The following is a 16,164-nucleotide window of genomic DNA, read 5'->3' as shown; positions in this document are numbered from 1 at the left end:
ATTTGGCTACGGTCAGTGTCACTACTGGTAGCATGAGGCAATACCTGGACCCTACAGGCAGTCCAAATCCTCCAGGATGGCACATCAATACGTGTCATTGCCAGAAGGTTTGCTGTGTCTCCCAGCACAGTCTCAAGAGCATGGAGGAGATTCCAGGAGACAGGCAGTTACTCTAGGAGAGCTGGATAGGGCCGTAGAAGGTCCTTAACCCATCAGCAGGACTGGTATCTGCTCCTTTTGTGCAAAGAGGAACAGGATGAGCACTGCCAGAGCCCTACAAAATTACCTCCAGCAGGCCACTGGTGTGAATGTCTGAGCAAACAATCAAACAGACTTCATGAGGGTGGCCTGAGGGCCTGACATCCTCTACTGGGCCCTGTGCTCACTGCCCAGTCCCATAGAGCTTGATTGACATTTGCCATTGAACACCAGAATTAGCAGGTCCGTCACTGGCGCCCTGTGCATTTCACAGATGAGAGCAGGTTCATCCTGAGCACATGTGACACACATGAAAGGGTCTGGAGAAGCCATGGAGAACGTTATGCTGCCTGTAACATTGTTCAGCATGACCGTTTTGGTGGTGGGTCAGTGATGGTCTGGGGAGGCATATCCATGGAGGGAAACACAGACCTCTGCAGGCTAGACAATGGCACCCTGACTGCCATTGGGTATCAGTATGAAACCCTTGGACCCATTGTCAGACCCTACGCTGGTGCAGTGGGTCCTGGGTTCCTCCTGGTGCACAACAATGCCTGGCCTCATGTGGCGAGAGTATGCAGGCAATTCCTGGAGGATGAAGGAATTGATACCATTGAATGGCCTCCACGCTCGCTTGACCTAAATCCAATAAAAGCATGATGGCAACTTCTTCTGAAAAAATCCTATCCATCCATAGAGTAAAGAAGTTCCTATGATTAAAAAAAATTTCAGTTTCCTAGAATGTTGCTGACGACTGGAGATGTGTGTTAGTAACGCTCAAACTGCTTACAATCTTCTTTGTTTTGTCTTCTGTAGTAATAGTAAGAGGTGGTTTTAACGCTTGCCTTTCTCTATAGAGGCACCAGCTTTTCAAAAAAGACAAAAAAACTCTAATTTACTGTTGTGTTGATGGTAGATGCACCAGCCGAATCTTTCCTCTGTTCTAACACATGTTGAAGTCACTTGATCTTTTCTTTTCAATAAAGATGTTTTTTTTTTTCTCTGCTTTTAGGAAGGACAGAGATCGAGATAGAGATGACAGATCAAAGGATCGAGAACGGGATCGGGACCGGGATAGAGATCGTGAAAGGGATAGGGACAAGGATAAAGATTCACGTAGCACATCAAATACCCCATATATAGCAGCCGGTGGTGTTCCAACTGTAAAGCCAGCAGCACTTCCTCAAGGCGTCAATCCATTCACCAACCTGCCCCACACACCGCGGTACTATGAGATCTTAAAAAAGCGTCTTCAGTTGCCAGTCTGGGAATACAAGGAGCGTTTTACGGATATTCTTACCAGGAACCAGTGCTTTGTTTTAGTTGGAGAGACTGGTTCTGGAAAAACCACACAGGTATCTACTGCTTTCTGGGAAATGCTTACACATATAATTAAAGTATATCTAAACCCGGGAGAAAATAATTTTTTTTTTAGCTCAGAATTCTTTTGGGGAGGTGGCTGCATTTGCTTTCTTTAAAACTGTTGTAAACCTCAGACATGAAATATGGACAAAGCAGATCCATCTACAGTGTGTACTTGTCCCAATCCAGAGCACGAATTGTCATTTTGCTGCCTTTTTTTCTCTATTTACATAATCACTTTTGAAATGTTTTCCTGATGCCAAGAGAAAAAGTGACAGGAGGGAGCTCCAGCACACAGCCTGTGATTGACAGCCTCGCCTCTGTTCCTGTGTGCTGTGTGAAGGGGGAGTGTCCCTTCCCTCCAATCAGCTCTCCTAACTGAGCTCTGCAGAGTGTAACTTCTGCTCCCCACCCCCTGCTTTTCAGAGTTGAAAGATCCTGTGTAAATTCTGCACTTTCACTGAATGTGAGGGATGAAGTACCGGCTACAACCTATGTAGGAGGATTTGTTTAATCTGTGTATCACCCGAAACCAGTCTCTTCACTAGGTATATGTACGAGTTTACAACCACTTTAAAGCGAAGTACGTTAGCTAAGTGGACCACAGGCCTATTTATTTTTTTATAGATGAGTTGTACTCCACTGGATGGCCAGAGACTGCCATGAGTATGGCCCTTCTGTAGTAATAGTTGAAAGTAGTAAGTAGGCCAGATTTGCTTTGCAAGGGCTGTGCCAGGTAAGTCTGCAAAGTTTAAAGCCCCGCAGCTGAAAGGAAGGTAGATGTATTTTACTTGGTTCACTTCGAGTGTTAGGAGAGATCATTAAAGGACAACTTTACCAAAGTTACAGTTTGTCCTTAAAACTTTAAAGCAAGTTGTGTTTCATCACTAGCAGAATTTACTTGTCTTTCCTACACTCCCTTGTCATACCCAGTACTTCTGAGTATGGAGGATGATGTGACAGCATTAGACTAGTTAATTCTATCACCAAGGCATACATAGTTTCGTGAGAGCTTATCAGTATTGGAAGAATAGTATATGCTGCTTTGAACGGCAGCCTGTTGCTTTGCCCTTCATTGGCAAAGCAAAGAGTTACGTTAAAGTAAACTTATCAAAATAAAGATTCCATTTTCAAAAATAACTAAAAGTGTCATGAATGTGGACAGCCCAACTAAATTTAATAGAAAAAATTCATAATCAGTTTGCAGTTAAAACTGCTCTCTTCTGAGCCTCCTTTATTGTGTGTTTTTTATTATTATTATATATTTTTTTTTGTTTTGTTTTAAAGCAGTTTGAATAGCTCAGATCTGAAAATGGGTCCATTTTTGTCATCCATCCTTGGCATAGTCTCACTGTGCGTTCTGTAAAGTTTTTCAGGAACGAATATACATTTCACTATTTGAAATTTCAGCTTTTGCTCAGATTAGGCCATATTTCCATATGTTCAATAATTTTGTTGTTTGAGCTTCCTGTTGCTGAACATAGAATCGCCCAGTAGAAAGGCCCCAAGTGAACATTTTAGTCTTGAAAGGCACTGATGAAATGAAATAAAGATGGGACAAACCAATAAATCTAGGTTCAACATTTGAAAAAAAAATGTATCAAATTAAATAAACATTTAAAAGTAATTGGACCCTTTAAATACTAAACTTCAAAGTCTATCTTTAGCCAGCCAAGAGTGAATAGGTCTGGGTCATTTTCTTACTAATTTTTCATAAACAATTTTATGGTTACAGCACAGGTCTGTCCTAGACAAGTCGGAACTGAGTTAATCTTGAATATACTTTACCATTACAGTATTGAAAGTAGGCCAGCCAATTATTTATATTTTGACAGCAGGGGCCAAGTATCCAATGAGTATATTTCCAATGTATACCAAATTGGGAATCTAAATTGCAGGTGTAATGTTCCGGCTTGTTCTCTGAGATGCTTGAAAATTCTCAACAATCAACTCAAAACGTCCGTACTGTACAGGAAATGTTGGACCCCAAAAATGCCAACTTAAAGTAGTACTATAGGCATTTTTTTTCCTTTTTTGATAGAGTAGGGGGGGGGGGGTTCTAATCCCTATCATCAGGTGTTTTTTTTTTTGTTTTTTTTTTTGTTTTTTTTTTTTGCCATTTCTCCCATTGCAGAGATTTCCCTTCGCTTCCTGTCCTATACCTAAAACGGGAAGTCGGAGAAAATCCCTGCATATTAAGGGTTTCCTTTGGGGTTCTCAGGTAACCAGAACTAATTTTCCTATTGGAAGATTTCCCCTCAAATGCTGTTGTGAACAACCCAAACTTTTAGGTTTTGTTTTACTATCACTTCTTATGAATCTTCCTAACAGGGTCACAGACAGCAATAAAAACTGTCAGGTGTTCTAATCCATATCCACTCTATCCAGAAAATTTACTTTAGTTCTACTTTATTTGTAGAATGTAAGACCGTTCTTAATATTGTGGACCTTTTTAAATTGGTACTGGTTCAGCTAGGCTTAAAGCATCTCTGATTTATCTCTACAGATAGCAGAGCGGCGGGGGGGGGGGGGGGGGGGGGGGTAATTCAACTTTGATTTCAGCAGCATATCATTAATATCTGCAGTCATATCATTGTCAGATCTAGGGGGTGTATAATCAGCCTGTATTCCATCCCAACTGTGGAGTCGGGAAATACTTGAGCAGAGACATCATGATAACTTTCTCACAACACTGTAACTTGTAAATGGTGGCAGCTTGAATATTAGAGTGGGAGGTTCTTGTGATGATTCACCAACATGCTGGTCAACTTCTGAGGTTTGACAGCAACACTTTGTGCAACTTGGCTTTGAAAAGCTAAATTCAAAAAAGAGTGACAATGGGTATTTAAGAATGGCTGACTTTAAAAAGGTGAAATCATTTTGTGCATTATAGATTCCCCAATGGTGTGTCGAGTACATGAGATCTTTGCCCGGGCCCAAGAGAGGTGTTGCATGTACCCAGCCTAGAAGAGTAGCTGCAATGAGTGTGGCACAAAGAGTTGCTGACGAAATGGATGTCATGCTGGGCCAGGAAGTTGGTTATTCTATTCGATTTGAGGACTGCAGCAGTGCAAAAACTATCCTGAAGTAAGTAAATGAGGAACTTGCACGTCCGTTTAGCTGCATGGGCCTCTCCCCTCCCCCTATAGTCTTACTTATGTAAAATTACAATATGTAATGCTGACTGACCAAAACTCTCCAAGGCATTTTTGTGTTTTATTTTAAACATAGGTATTTAATCAAACTTTTACATGTTTTTGTGCATGCTTTTTAACATGATGTATATTTGTCTGTGCACAGGGATAGAGGTATAATGCCATCTGCAACCAGGAAAGTTTGTACACAAGCTTTTGTGATTGGCTGCCATGGTGGTCAAATAGCCAGTAACTTTTTTTTTTTTTTCTGATTGCTACTGGGTGCTGCTATCAGCTGTGCGCTCCTTGGGTTCTTGGGTAAATCTTTAATGTTCTCTTGACGTAAATAACTGTGCCTGACAATGCAGTAGTAAGAAAAAAAACTCCTCCTTGCAAGATCATGTCATAATGTGCTTTGTGGGCTCTGGCTGTTTGGCCATGCGGCAACAGGGATGTTGACTCTGTATCTCCTGACACCCGAGACATGTATTTCCGGCTGCCAGGCAGGTAGCGTTTTGTTTTTTTTGTTTTTTTTTTTTTAAACCTTCAGCCCTGCTGCGGGCAAGCAGCAGGGCTCACTCGCTTGAGGTCTCCTGGGCTCCACATGCCCATCTGTGGGCCGGGGATCGGCTCCCCTTTTTGTCCTAACCCGGAAGTGACATTATGACGTCACTTCCGGGTCCCAGTTGAGAGATTCCCAGCCATGGAGGCTGGCAAAGAATGTAATGCGGTGTGATGTGCAGTGAAGCACAGTGGAGACATCCAGGGTCTTTTAGACCATGGATGTCTCAATAAAGACAAACCTGTCACCAAAAATCATCACACAGTCCCCTATGTGATGAAAAAAAGTTTTTGGGGGTGTTTTTTGTAAAAAAAAATGAAAGTTACATCCAAGCACATAACATTCGCCCCCCACATATATGTACGTACAAGCGTAAAACCACACGCTGGGGTGCCTACGCATGAAAACTATTGCGATACACATTACATATCGCTGCACACGCCAGGATGAGAGCAATAATGCTAGCACCAGACCTCCTCCATAACGCTAAACTGATGACCTATAAGTGTCACCCATAGAAAACAGGGTACTGAAGTTCATCGCCATTTCACGAGCGTGCACAATTTTAAGGTTTTACAAGTTGGATATCTATTTACTGAGCGCAACCTTTTTTGTGCCCTAAAAGTAACTTGCTGGTATAATTTACTGAAACTTTGTGGGAATATCATGCAACATATAAAACAATTGGACCTACCACTATTTTATTTTCTAGGTTCTCTGCTTTCAGAAAATATATCATGTTTGTGGTTTTTGTGTCATCTTTAGGCCTAAAAGTTTTTAAATTTGTGCAAAAAAACAAACCGCCTAAATGGCTCTGACAGTGAAAGGGATAAAGGATGTTCCTGATGAGCGGCCAATCAGAACTCATTACACTGCAAGGTCTCTCCCGTCCCTGCTGTTTCCCAGGTGCAGTGCTAGAGACAGGCAAGGAGGGGATGAGGAGATAAACAGCACTGTTAAAAATATTACATGTTTAAGTCATCATAAAGCCCCTTTTGTTTTTAAAAGTCCCAGACATTTTTAAAATTGCCTCCAATTTAAATACAGTTTTGGTTAAAATGTGTTCATTTTTTTATCTGGACAAGTAGATTTTCATGAGGGACAAGTAGATTGGGACACTGATTTAGTCCCTGGACAAGTAGTTTTTAAAAAATGTCCACACCCCTGGGCAATAATGTTTTTCCCACACATGCGCGCTGAAGTCACGACCATGACACAGCGCTCTGGCTTCAGAACGCATTAACTGGTAACATCACCGGCTGCAGAAACCGTGAATATCTCATAAACTGCACATTTGAGAGATCTTCCTTGTACCTACAGGTAAGCGTTATGAGCTTACCTGTAGGTACCAGTGTCCAAGCAGTGTTTAATCAAGGACCACCAGAAATTTCCAACAGCACCGTCACAGATGGCTGCCTGTTCAAGTAACCATAGCATACAAATGTTTTGTCTATTCTGGGACACAGGAATCATGCTGTCGGGTTCTACTACCTACAAGAGAAGTGGATACCAGCGTACATGATCTAGGATAACCCCTCCTGCTGTTGTGGGGTTTTTTTTCTTTTTCTTATTGTCCTACAGTGTTATTTTCTTTAGCTATGCTGAAAAAAGTATTTTTGCCAGCTTTTCTCTTCAAAACTTTTCTTTGATATCTTTAATGCTAAAATGAGCCAAGATCCTTGGCTACAACCCTGCTTGAGTTGGTCTGTACATGGAAGCTATTTGGATCAACCTTTCTTCAGCCTGGACTGCATGTTACAGGGCTAGTGTGTAGGTGACCTTCTGGCACTGGTCTTGACTTTGGTACTTTTGTTGGTGCAGAGTCGTGGCATTGTTCTGTTCCTTAAGCCCCATTCAAGGATTAATATTTTCTTAGGCAATTTTGAAGCTTTTTCATCGGAAAAGAATGTGATTTTTGAGGAACGCGGTCACATGTAGGGCAGTGTGTGGAAAATCTGCAACAAATGGCTCAGATGTCAATGGGGATTCACCTTGAGTAGGTGACTGATCAGGGTGAGCACTGTTATTTGCATCACTTGGGGCCTTTTTTTGAACTTCCCACTTGGAAGTAGGAAAATGCATGAAATATATGTGACATAATGCTCAGGCATTAATGGGGGCTCAATTTCAGTAGGTTGGTCAGGCGGAACACAGTTATTTGCACCTTTTGGCAAATAGTGATGGTTTTGCCATGGAAGGGGTTAACGCTGAGGGACTGAGTTTTGACATCAGCTGGGTGGATATTCCCCATACACTTTTTCTCATCAGTCTACAAAAAGCATTGTGCCGTTTTCTGCTTTACAAAAAGTACCTTAGGAAATCCTGATCACCTGTCTGTTTCTACTGCCTGCTTATATGGACCCTAGCCACCACTGGCCATCCGATTTCTCATCAGCCACCCATTGCCTTGGCTGGCTAGTTTTTTTGTTGCCTTGCCCCCTTCATTTCTTGAACCTAGTTGCCTCACCACTATGGGACAGTGCCACTTATACAGGTGATCTCCGCTCACACTCTCCCAATGGTTTTGGGGACATTTACTCTATCCTCAGAGGGCACTGCTATCTGTAATCTGGAACCCATTGACCCTCAGATGATGTAGAACCTATAACCAGAGTCTCTATTAGCTCTGTTGGTTAAGGCAAAGTCTTCTTTCCTTGTCAAGGAGCTTTACTGTTTGTGGCCAACAGGCCTGTGGGTCGCCATAACCATCATTAACTCGGAGTCTCCATAGTCTCTGATAAAGTGTGTTGGTGCACTGCCGTCTTCTGCCATCACCTCTGACTTAAGAGGTCATTTGAGCTCTGATGCCGTGATTGATGCATTTTACACTGCGTTGCATTTGGAGAATCTGCTTGCTGTCTCTTGAGCCTCTACAGCTGCAAATAACCTTTCTGCTGTTTGAGGTATTCCTCTATGCACACTGGAAACCCCTACCTACAGGTCTTGGACCCCACCTGAGGTGTTTTGGAACAGTTAACCTGTGAATCAAGTGGTTTATTGAGCATAATGTACCTGTTACCCACCTGCCTTTTAACAGGAAAACTACTAGACCAGTAGAGAGTATACTTTTCTGGATTGACCAGCAGTTGGAATCATTCACACCATATGTTGTGGAGTGAACAGGGCACATAAAGAACGGTAGTTTTCTTTGTGCCCTTGCAGTATGTGTGCAGAAAAACTCACATCTCTGCACACTAGTGTGAACGAAGCCTAAATCCTTTTTGTATTTTTCTTTTTTTTGCCCTTAACTACTAAATGGTAAATGGCACTAAAATCACACCTGTGTCTATATCAGTGTTGCTTTGAAATAGTGCTTTAAATGGGAACAAATCCCACCACTTTGAAAGCAAATTTGCTGTGAACCCATTGATGAGTGTCATTTTGTCTGCTGCCTTGTTCCTCTGCTATCTGTATGAGTCACTTCTGACAAGTTTTCCTGACACCAAGAGAAAAATGGTGACGGGAGGGAGCTCTAGCAGAGTGACAGTCTCAGCTCTGTTCCTGTGAGGAGGGGGGGGGGGGGTGCCCTCTTTTCTCCAGTCAGCTTTCAGAGCTATCCTCACTGAGCTGTAGAATTTAACTTCATCTCCTTTTTTTCTGAACACAGACATGCTTTATAAATTCTGCACTTTGAATGTGGAGAAGAGTGCAGATAAACTGGAACAACTTATATAGGATGATGAGGCCAATCACTTCACTGGGTGTATGTAAGGGTTTATGACCACTTTAAGCTGAAGATAGTCCCCAGTTCCATTTTTAGGGCCTGTTATTGCTCTTTCCCACCCAAGTTGAACTGCTTTTTGACATCCTGACAGTATATGAGACATGTTGGGTAGAGGAAGGATTATCTTGGGCTGGCTTGTGCATTTTGTTTGCCAGCGTTCAGTCTTCCTTTAGGCAGCAGTATATCTTGCCAATATGATTCCTGCGTTCTTCAATAGACTCCTAAGAAAAAGGAGTAAAACTTATTCTATTAGGATGTGATGTGAAACTTTACGTTGCCTGCCAGATTATGTACAAAATAATGCACATAGTTTTAAGGGGGAGAATTTAATTGCAGCCTTGGAGCTGTGAAGCAACAGGACTACCTACTTGTGCATTTTTTTGTCTTATGTGGTTTTCTTTATTGCCAGGTACATGACTGATGGTATGTTGCTTCGAGAGGCTATGAATGACCCATTGCTGGAAAGATATGGTGTAGTTATTCTGGACGAAGCTCACGAGAGAACGTTAGCAACAGATATTTTAATGGGCGTGTTAAAAGAGGTTGTGCGGCAGAGGAATGATTTAAAGGTAATTTTTAAATTTTTTTTAACCAGAAATTATAGAATAGACTTGGAGCATGCTGCTTTTAAAGCCTATAAGATTACTGACCAGTAAGTCAGCTGTGTCTGAGACGGGGTCTGACCTCTCAAAACATTCCCCAAGTTGTATAGAAATATGCTTGCTAATTTAAAGTGATATTAAGGGTTCTGTGTGTTTAAAAAAAAAAAAAAAAAACAATAAGTTATATCTATCTGCTCTGTGCAATGTTTTTGCACAGAGCAGCCCCGATCCTCTTCTTCTTGGGTTCTCTGCTGGTGCTCTTGGCTCCTCCCTCTTGACCAGAGCCCCCAGTAGCAAGTTGCTTGCTATGGGGCAGCGGTGCCTGCTAGCTCCTGAGCCCCACTCTGTGTCCATAAGACTTAGAGCCATGGCTCAGCCCCATCCCCCGCTCTCTCCTCATTGGCTCACTGGCTGCAATGGACAGTAGTGGAAGGGGGCTCAGGTGACTATTAAGGAGGGCTGTGGGGGGTAGCGGCACACAGGCTGCATGAAGATAAAAAAAAAAAAACCTTCAGTCTTTCACTTTAAATCTATAACCTAGTGGAGCAGCCTTTCCCATGAAGAATATGGGTGTTTTGGTAAAAGTTGGCTTCAGTGCACAGTCTAGAGATGTTGGTATTGCCTCAGCGCTGGCCCGTCTTTGAATACTGGTTTAATGAGTAGGCTGGTCAGGCTGAGCGTCAGAAGTTGCCTCCATTACAGAGCCTGCCTTTAAATTCCCTGTTCCAACTGTTTCTACATCAAGAGGTTAACAACATGGGTCCTAGAACAGTGACAACATCCGCTGAGTGGAGTTTTTGCTCATGTCCTCCTTCCCACCTTACAGAGTCAGGGAAACATGTCTGTGCTGCTACTTTTGCTTGCAGAGGGACACCTGAAACTTCAACTCAATTTGCTGCTCACCTACAGATACTTTGTAGACCTCAGCTTAATCCGTTTTTTCCCCAACCACAGCAGCCAGGAAATAACAGCTACAAAACACGGGAAATATGCTTGTTGATCCATGCTTCATTTAGTGCAGGGATGATCAGTGAACAAATGTTCATTGATCATCCTCTGCTGTCCTTGCAGACACCCATCATGGCCGTCCCAGGTGCCCAGGCGGGGCAGCGGAGCCCAGGATACACGGCGGGGGTCTGTGTACCATCCAGTGTGTGTGGAATTGATCTGCTTGAATAGCTTCCAGAAGAAAGGACAGTCTGCTGAAGAGATGCAGATACTGCCAGGAGTCAGTTTATAGGGCTAAGCTGCAATATATGTATTGCATCTGTAGCAGCGAAAGAGTTAATCAAAAGTTAAATTTCCTGCTTCCCTCAGTAGATACCAGAATATTTTTACAGTGGATTCAAAAACTCTATTTGTAGTGTATTGCCTATAACAGAGGCCAATTCCACCCTGCGGAAGTTTTTTTTCTTTTGTTTGACATTTGTTGAGGTTTGTTGCTGTGTTTTTTTTTTTTTTTTCTATAAATCTTGGTAATCCTGAGTTTATAGTACTACAACCAAAAGATCAGTGAAAATGACCTTTCCTTTCATGTTCAATTTAGGTTATAGTCATGAGTGCAACACTTGATGCAGGCAAATTCCAAGTGTATTTTGATAGCTGCCCTCTCCTGACTATTCCTGGCCGCACACATCCTGTAGAAATCTTCTATACACCAGAGCCAGAGAGAGACTACCTGGAAGCTGCTATCCGCACAGTAATTCAGATTCACATGTGTGAAGAGGAGGAAGGAGACCTACTTCTGTTTCTCACAGGCCAAGAGGTTTGTACAGTGCTTTTTTTTCCTCTTACGTTTTTTTTTTCCTTGCTGCATATGTCAGGTATATTGCTCAAAGATCTGTATCCAATGTGTTAGCTACTTTTAATTCCTCTGTATAGCATCTCACAATATTGAAGGGAATGTTGACCCAAAATTGCTCAGTTTTCGTTGATGCCGGTACATGGCCTACTGTAGTGTTTGGCCCAGGCGATTTAGACCTACATACTATTTTCTTTTATAAGAATATTTAACCACTTACCCTCCTGAGGATTTACCCCTCTTCCTGACCAGGCCATTTTTGCGTTACTGAGTTGCGTTACTTTAACTGACAATTGCGCGGTCATGCAACGCTGCACCCAAATGAAATGAAATTAAAAAAAGACATCTTTGAGAAAACAATATTTTGGACTTTTTGCTATTAAACATGTCCAGTAAAAATTTTAAATCAAATTTCGTCATACATTTAGGCCAAAATGTATTCTGTGACATGTCTTTGCTAAAAAAAAAAAATCCCAACATGTGTAAATTAATTAGTGTACATGAAAGTTAGAACGTTTACAAATGGCGGTATAGATGCTGGGATTTTTTTTTTTTTCTACTAGCAATGGCGGCGATCAGCAAATTTAGTGGGGCTGCGGCAGACATTGACACTGGGGGGGAACTAACTTGGTGTCACTGACATCCCCAGTGACACCAGTACAGTGATCAGTGCTAAAAAAAAGCACTGACACTGTATTATTGACACTGTGCAGGAAGGGGTTAATCTGAGAGGTGATCAAAGGGTTAACTATATGTAGGGAGTGTTTTACTAGGGGTAGGGGATGTGTGCTTCACTGTAAGCAAACTGATCAGGGTGGCTGATTGACAGCCGCAGTCGCGAATGGCTGCGCAGGTAGGTTGCGCATGCGATTCACGTGTGCCCCCTACCCGGAGATGCAAAAATCACGTATACATATGTGATTTTCCGCACCCGTGCTGCCCTGTAGCAGTGTTTCTGCAATAGGGTGGTTGGGAAGCAGTTAAATTGTTTTTGTTTGCTCACAGTTGTTAGAATTTAGGGAGATGGAAGTTTTTGTAACGCTTTTCCATTTGACTGCAACCCCAATTCCAAAAAAAGTTGGAATGTTGCGTAAAATCTGCAAAAAAAAATGCAATGATTTGAAAATCTCATAAGCCCATATTTTATTCACAATAACAAGTAGAAAACATATATCAAATGTTTAAACTGAGAAAATGCACCAATTTAGTATAAAAAGGTAATTTTTCGAATTTGATGGCAGCAACATGTCTTTAAGTTGGGACAGGGCCATGTTTACCATGGTGTAGAATCTCCTCTTCTAATGTAAATGTCTGGGAATGGAGGAGACCATTTGCTGGGGTTTTGGGAGAGGAATGTTCAATGTTGTCCTTTCCTTGCATGATACAAGATTCTAACTACTTGACGGTCCTGGGTAATCTTTTGTCGTATTTTTCAAGCTGCACCAAATATTTTAAATTGGTGAAAGGTCTGGGCTACAGACAGGACAGTTAGGCACCTGGACTGTTCTAATATGAAGCCATGCTGTTGTCATAGATGCAGTATGCAGTTTAGCATTGTCCTGCTGAAATATGCAAGGCTTTCCCTGAAAAAGACGACATTTGGATGGAGGAGAATTAGATGCTCTAAAACCAAGATATATCTTTTCAGCATTGATGGTGCCTGTTTAGATATGCGATCTGTCTATTCCATACCCAGTTATTCACCCCCATAACACCAGCTGCTTAGGATTGGATGAAGGTTGTAGCACAAGATAGTTTCTAAGAGACACATTCGTTTGAACATTCGTGATAGTGCTGACCAATGTAAAATATGAAGGGAACTTAGTCACTGTCAATTTGCCTATTCATTATTTGCACCTAGTTCATGTCTGCAGGGGTTTATACTTGCCAGCCTTCCTCATGCTTCTCCCTGCTGCAGCAATGCCATCTAAGTACAAACGTTGACATGTTTCGGAGCATAGATGGGGATGACATTGTTTCTTGCAATTGAAAGCATTCATGCCTAGTGATTGGCTGCTCAGTCCCAGCAGTCACATTGGGAAGCTCTTATGTTTCTTCACACCTGGAAGCCCCAGTCTGACAGTATGGTGAGGCAGTGAAGGAGCTGGGTTGCATAATTAGGCACTGTTCACACAGCAATTTTGTTTCATGCCCTGTCCAGGGCCACTTTTTACTGGCATGGGGATGCACAGGTGCTGTGTGAATCCCCCTGACAGCATCCCATTTTAGTCTATTGGAACATTCAGCTGCATGGACACAGCTGCTGTGACTCCCCAAATGCACAGGGACCTGCACTCGCATGTGATATACTGACACCGTGGCTGTGCCTGCGCAGCTGTGTGCCCCAATAGACTAAAATGGGACACCCTTGTGGAGCATGGAGCAAATCTCCCTGTGTGAACAGGGCTTTATTGTACATACATTTAGGCGGGCTATGTGCAGACACTTACTTTGTTCGTACACCGTATTATTTTTTTTTAAACCTGTGCTGATAAATTGCTAATCTCTCTTCTGCATTATTTTGAGCTGCTTACCTGTAATTGGCATAACAGCTGGGCATACCTATCATTTTGTGAAGGAGTTCAGTCATCGCAACTTGTGTTTTTTTTTCTCCCAGTGCAAGTGTTTATTACATGGTAAATATTCATACACTGTTGGCTTTTAATGTCTTGTGAGTAGTGGTGCTTCGAAATTAAAATTCTGGTGCCGAAACGATACCAAAGATTCAGAATGCATGTGGCCGAAAAACAAATTGAAACCAAAATGTCTGCATATGTGGGGGGTGACAGTCCATCTTTGTGGGGGGGGGGGGGAGAGGCGGCAGTGTGTGCAAGGAAGGGGCAGGAGAGGAGCAGTGTATACAGTGAGGGAGCAGTGTATACAGAGAGGCTCCCACACTGGCTGTCACTATATATGGTTTTTAAATGCTGGCTTTTTTTTTTTTCCTTCACTACAGCTCAGAGAAAAACGTTTTTGTTTAACTCAGGAGAAAGAGAGACTAAAAAGAAACTTTGTTTCTGTCAGCTTGGGGAAAGTGACAGGTCATTCTCTGAGCTATGGTGAAGAAAAAAAAAGCCAGTAATTACATTTAAAAGACATATAGTGATAGCCAGTCACCGTATACATTGCTAGCCTCCTGCCTTTCTCCGCCACCCCCCCCCCCCCCCTTACATCTGCAGTACACACAGTCCCCTGTATCGGCTAAATTTTTCCTATCGGCAAAATGCCATTAGGCCTATTTTCTGCCGATATGTTTCGGTGGCCAAAATTTCGGTGCATCCCCACTTGTGTGTTTTCTCTTGCATTGTATGCAGATTTACAGATGTGTTCTGTCTCCTACTTCATTTTGTTTTGTAGGAGATTGATGAAGCTTGCAAAAGGATTAAGCGTGAGATCGATGACTTGGGCCCTGAAGTTGGTGACATAAAGATCATCCCGTTATATTCTACCCTCCCACCCCAACAGCAGCAGAGAATATTTGAGCCCCCTCCACCCAAGAAAGCAAATGGTGCAATAGGAAGGAAAGTAAGTATTAAGACTTTAGTTCGAATGCTCTAATGACCTGTACCCTGCACACGTATGCTGTTTCTGTGAAGGTAGAACTGAGTACAGAACAATATATCCAACACAGTAAAGTTGAAAGCAACGGCCTTCTACCTATAAATTAGAGTCCTGGAGCTAGTGTGTTTGAAGGCCAAACAGAATTGTGGATTTTGAGGCACAGCCCTTAAAGGAGTGGTCTGGGCACTGTTTAGAGGCTCTAATATCATGTGACTGGTCCTTTCAGAATGTCTATTTGTAAGCTGTCTGTTATGACTATTGCATATAATTAGGTCTTATCTCTTTCCATTACTTATTAGTAAAAACTACATATTAAAAGCAGTTTCAGCTTTCACATGTTTGTGCTGAAACCTCCCTTCCCTTTCATGTGTTGTGCAATGTAAAACAATGCCTCAAGGGCACTTTTTTGTGCCTGGAATGAATGAAAAGGGGATGCTGAATTTATAGCTGTGCATAAAATTTCATTTATTGCTGCACTGCATGTACCAGGTGCTGCTACTCTGCACCGATTAAGAAATCATGTTAATGATTGGCTATGGCTGTAAATTAATTTTAAACCTATTGAGTTACTTAGGTATCCCTATCTGCTCCGTTCACATAATCTCACTGTTCACAGATGACATTTGTAACAAATAGCAAATGTAGGTTTGCTGATGAAGCATGCATACAGTCTTGGAAGATGTGAAAGTGTTATAACTGGTTTTACATTTATGTGCTTGAATATGTTTAAAGTAACAACCCCTCGAAATTTTTTTTAATCGGCGAGTGGAAACTGCACTGTTTACAGTTTCTGCATGGCTGCAGTTGTCCTACACATGTAGAGGAATTTTTAAAAACCGAACTTGTATGTAACTACTTTTCTTTGGTATATCATAGCTAAGATGAGCTGAATTAGTATCCGTAAAAGCCCTTTTTCCATGAATCGGTTGGAGCTTCTTTTTTTTTTTTTTTTTGCCTGTGCATTTATCTGTTATGCATTGGTTATAGCGAGTACAAATACCCTAGATCTCTGACTGACCCAATGATTTACTGTGTAACTTCAGTTTTTTTCTCCCAGAAATATTGTCCCCGAAAGGTCAGTTGTGTATATACGGTAAGGTTTTTAGCAAACTTTTTACACATGCTTGCTTCTATTCTATAGATACTTAGCCCCTGTACATAGTATATCACAATACATGAGGCTCGTTGCAGTATACTTCTCATTAGCTGGAGCCAAGTAT

The 16,164-nt window shown here is 42.0% G+C and overlaps 1 protein-coding gene across 1 annotated transcript in view; it reads left to right on the top strand.

Annotated features, from left to right (window-relative positions):
- Positions 1-16,164, top strand: part of DHX15 (DEAH-box helicase 15) — a 51,739-nt gene that overhangs the window by 11,464 nt on the left and 24,111 nt on the right. The window contains exons 2-6 of the mRNA XM_089671654.1: positions 1,211-1,553; positions 4,454-4,647; positions 9,390-9,549; positions 11,129-11,347; positions 14,741-14,908. Of these exons, the coding sequence (XP_089527780.1) occupies positions 1,211-1,553; positions 4,454-4,647; positions 9,390-9,549; positions 11,129-11,347; positions 14,741-14,908 (1,084 nt within the window). The remainder of the gene's footprint in view (positions 1-1,210; positions 1,554-4,453; positions 4,648-9,389; positions 9,550-11,128; positions 11,348-14,740; positions 14,909-16,164) is intronic.

The sequence above is a fragment of the Staurois parvus genome, unplaced genomic scaffold, assembly GCF_062004578.1.
Source record: "Staurois parvus isolate SC_StPar_1 unplaced genomic scaffold, SC_StPar_1.0 ptg000112l, whole genome shotgun sequence".
Taxonomy (NCBI): domain Eukaryota; kingdom Metazoa; phylum Chordata; class Amphibia; order Anura; family Ranidae; genus Staurois; species Staurois parvus.
Note: the sequence above shows the minus strand (reverse complement) of the source record. Positions and strands in the feature narration are given on the sequence as shown.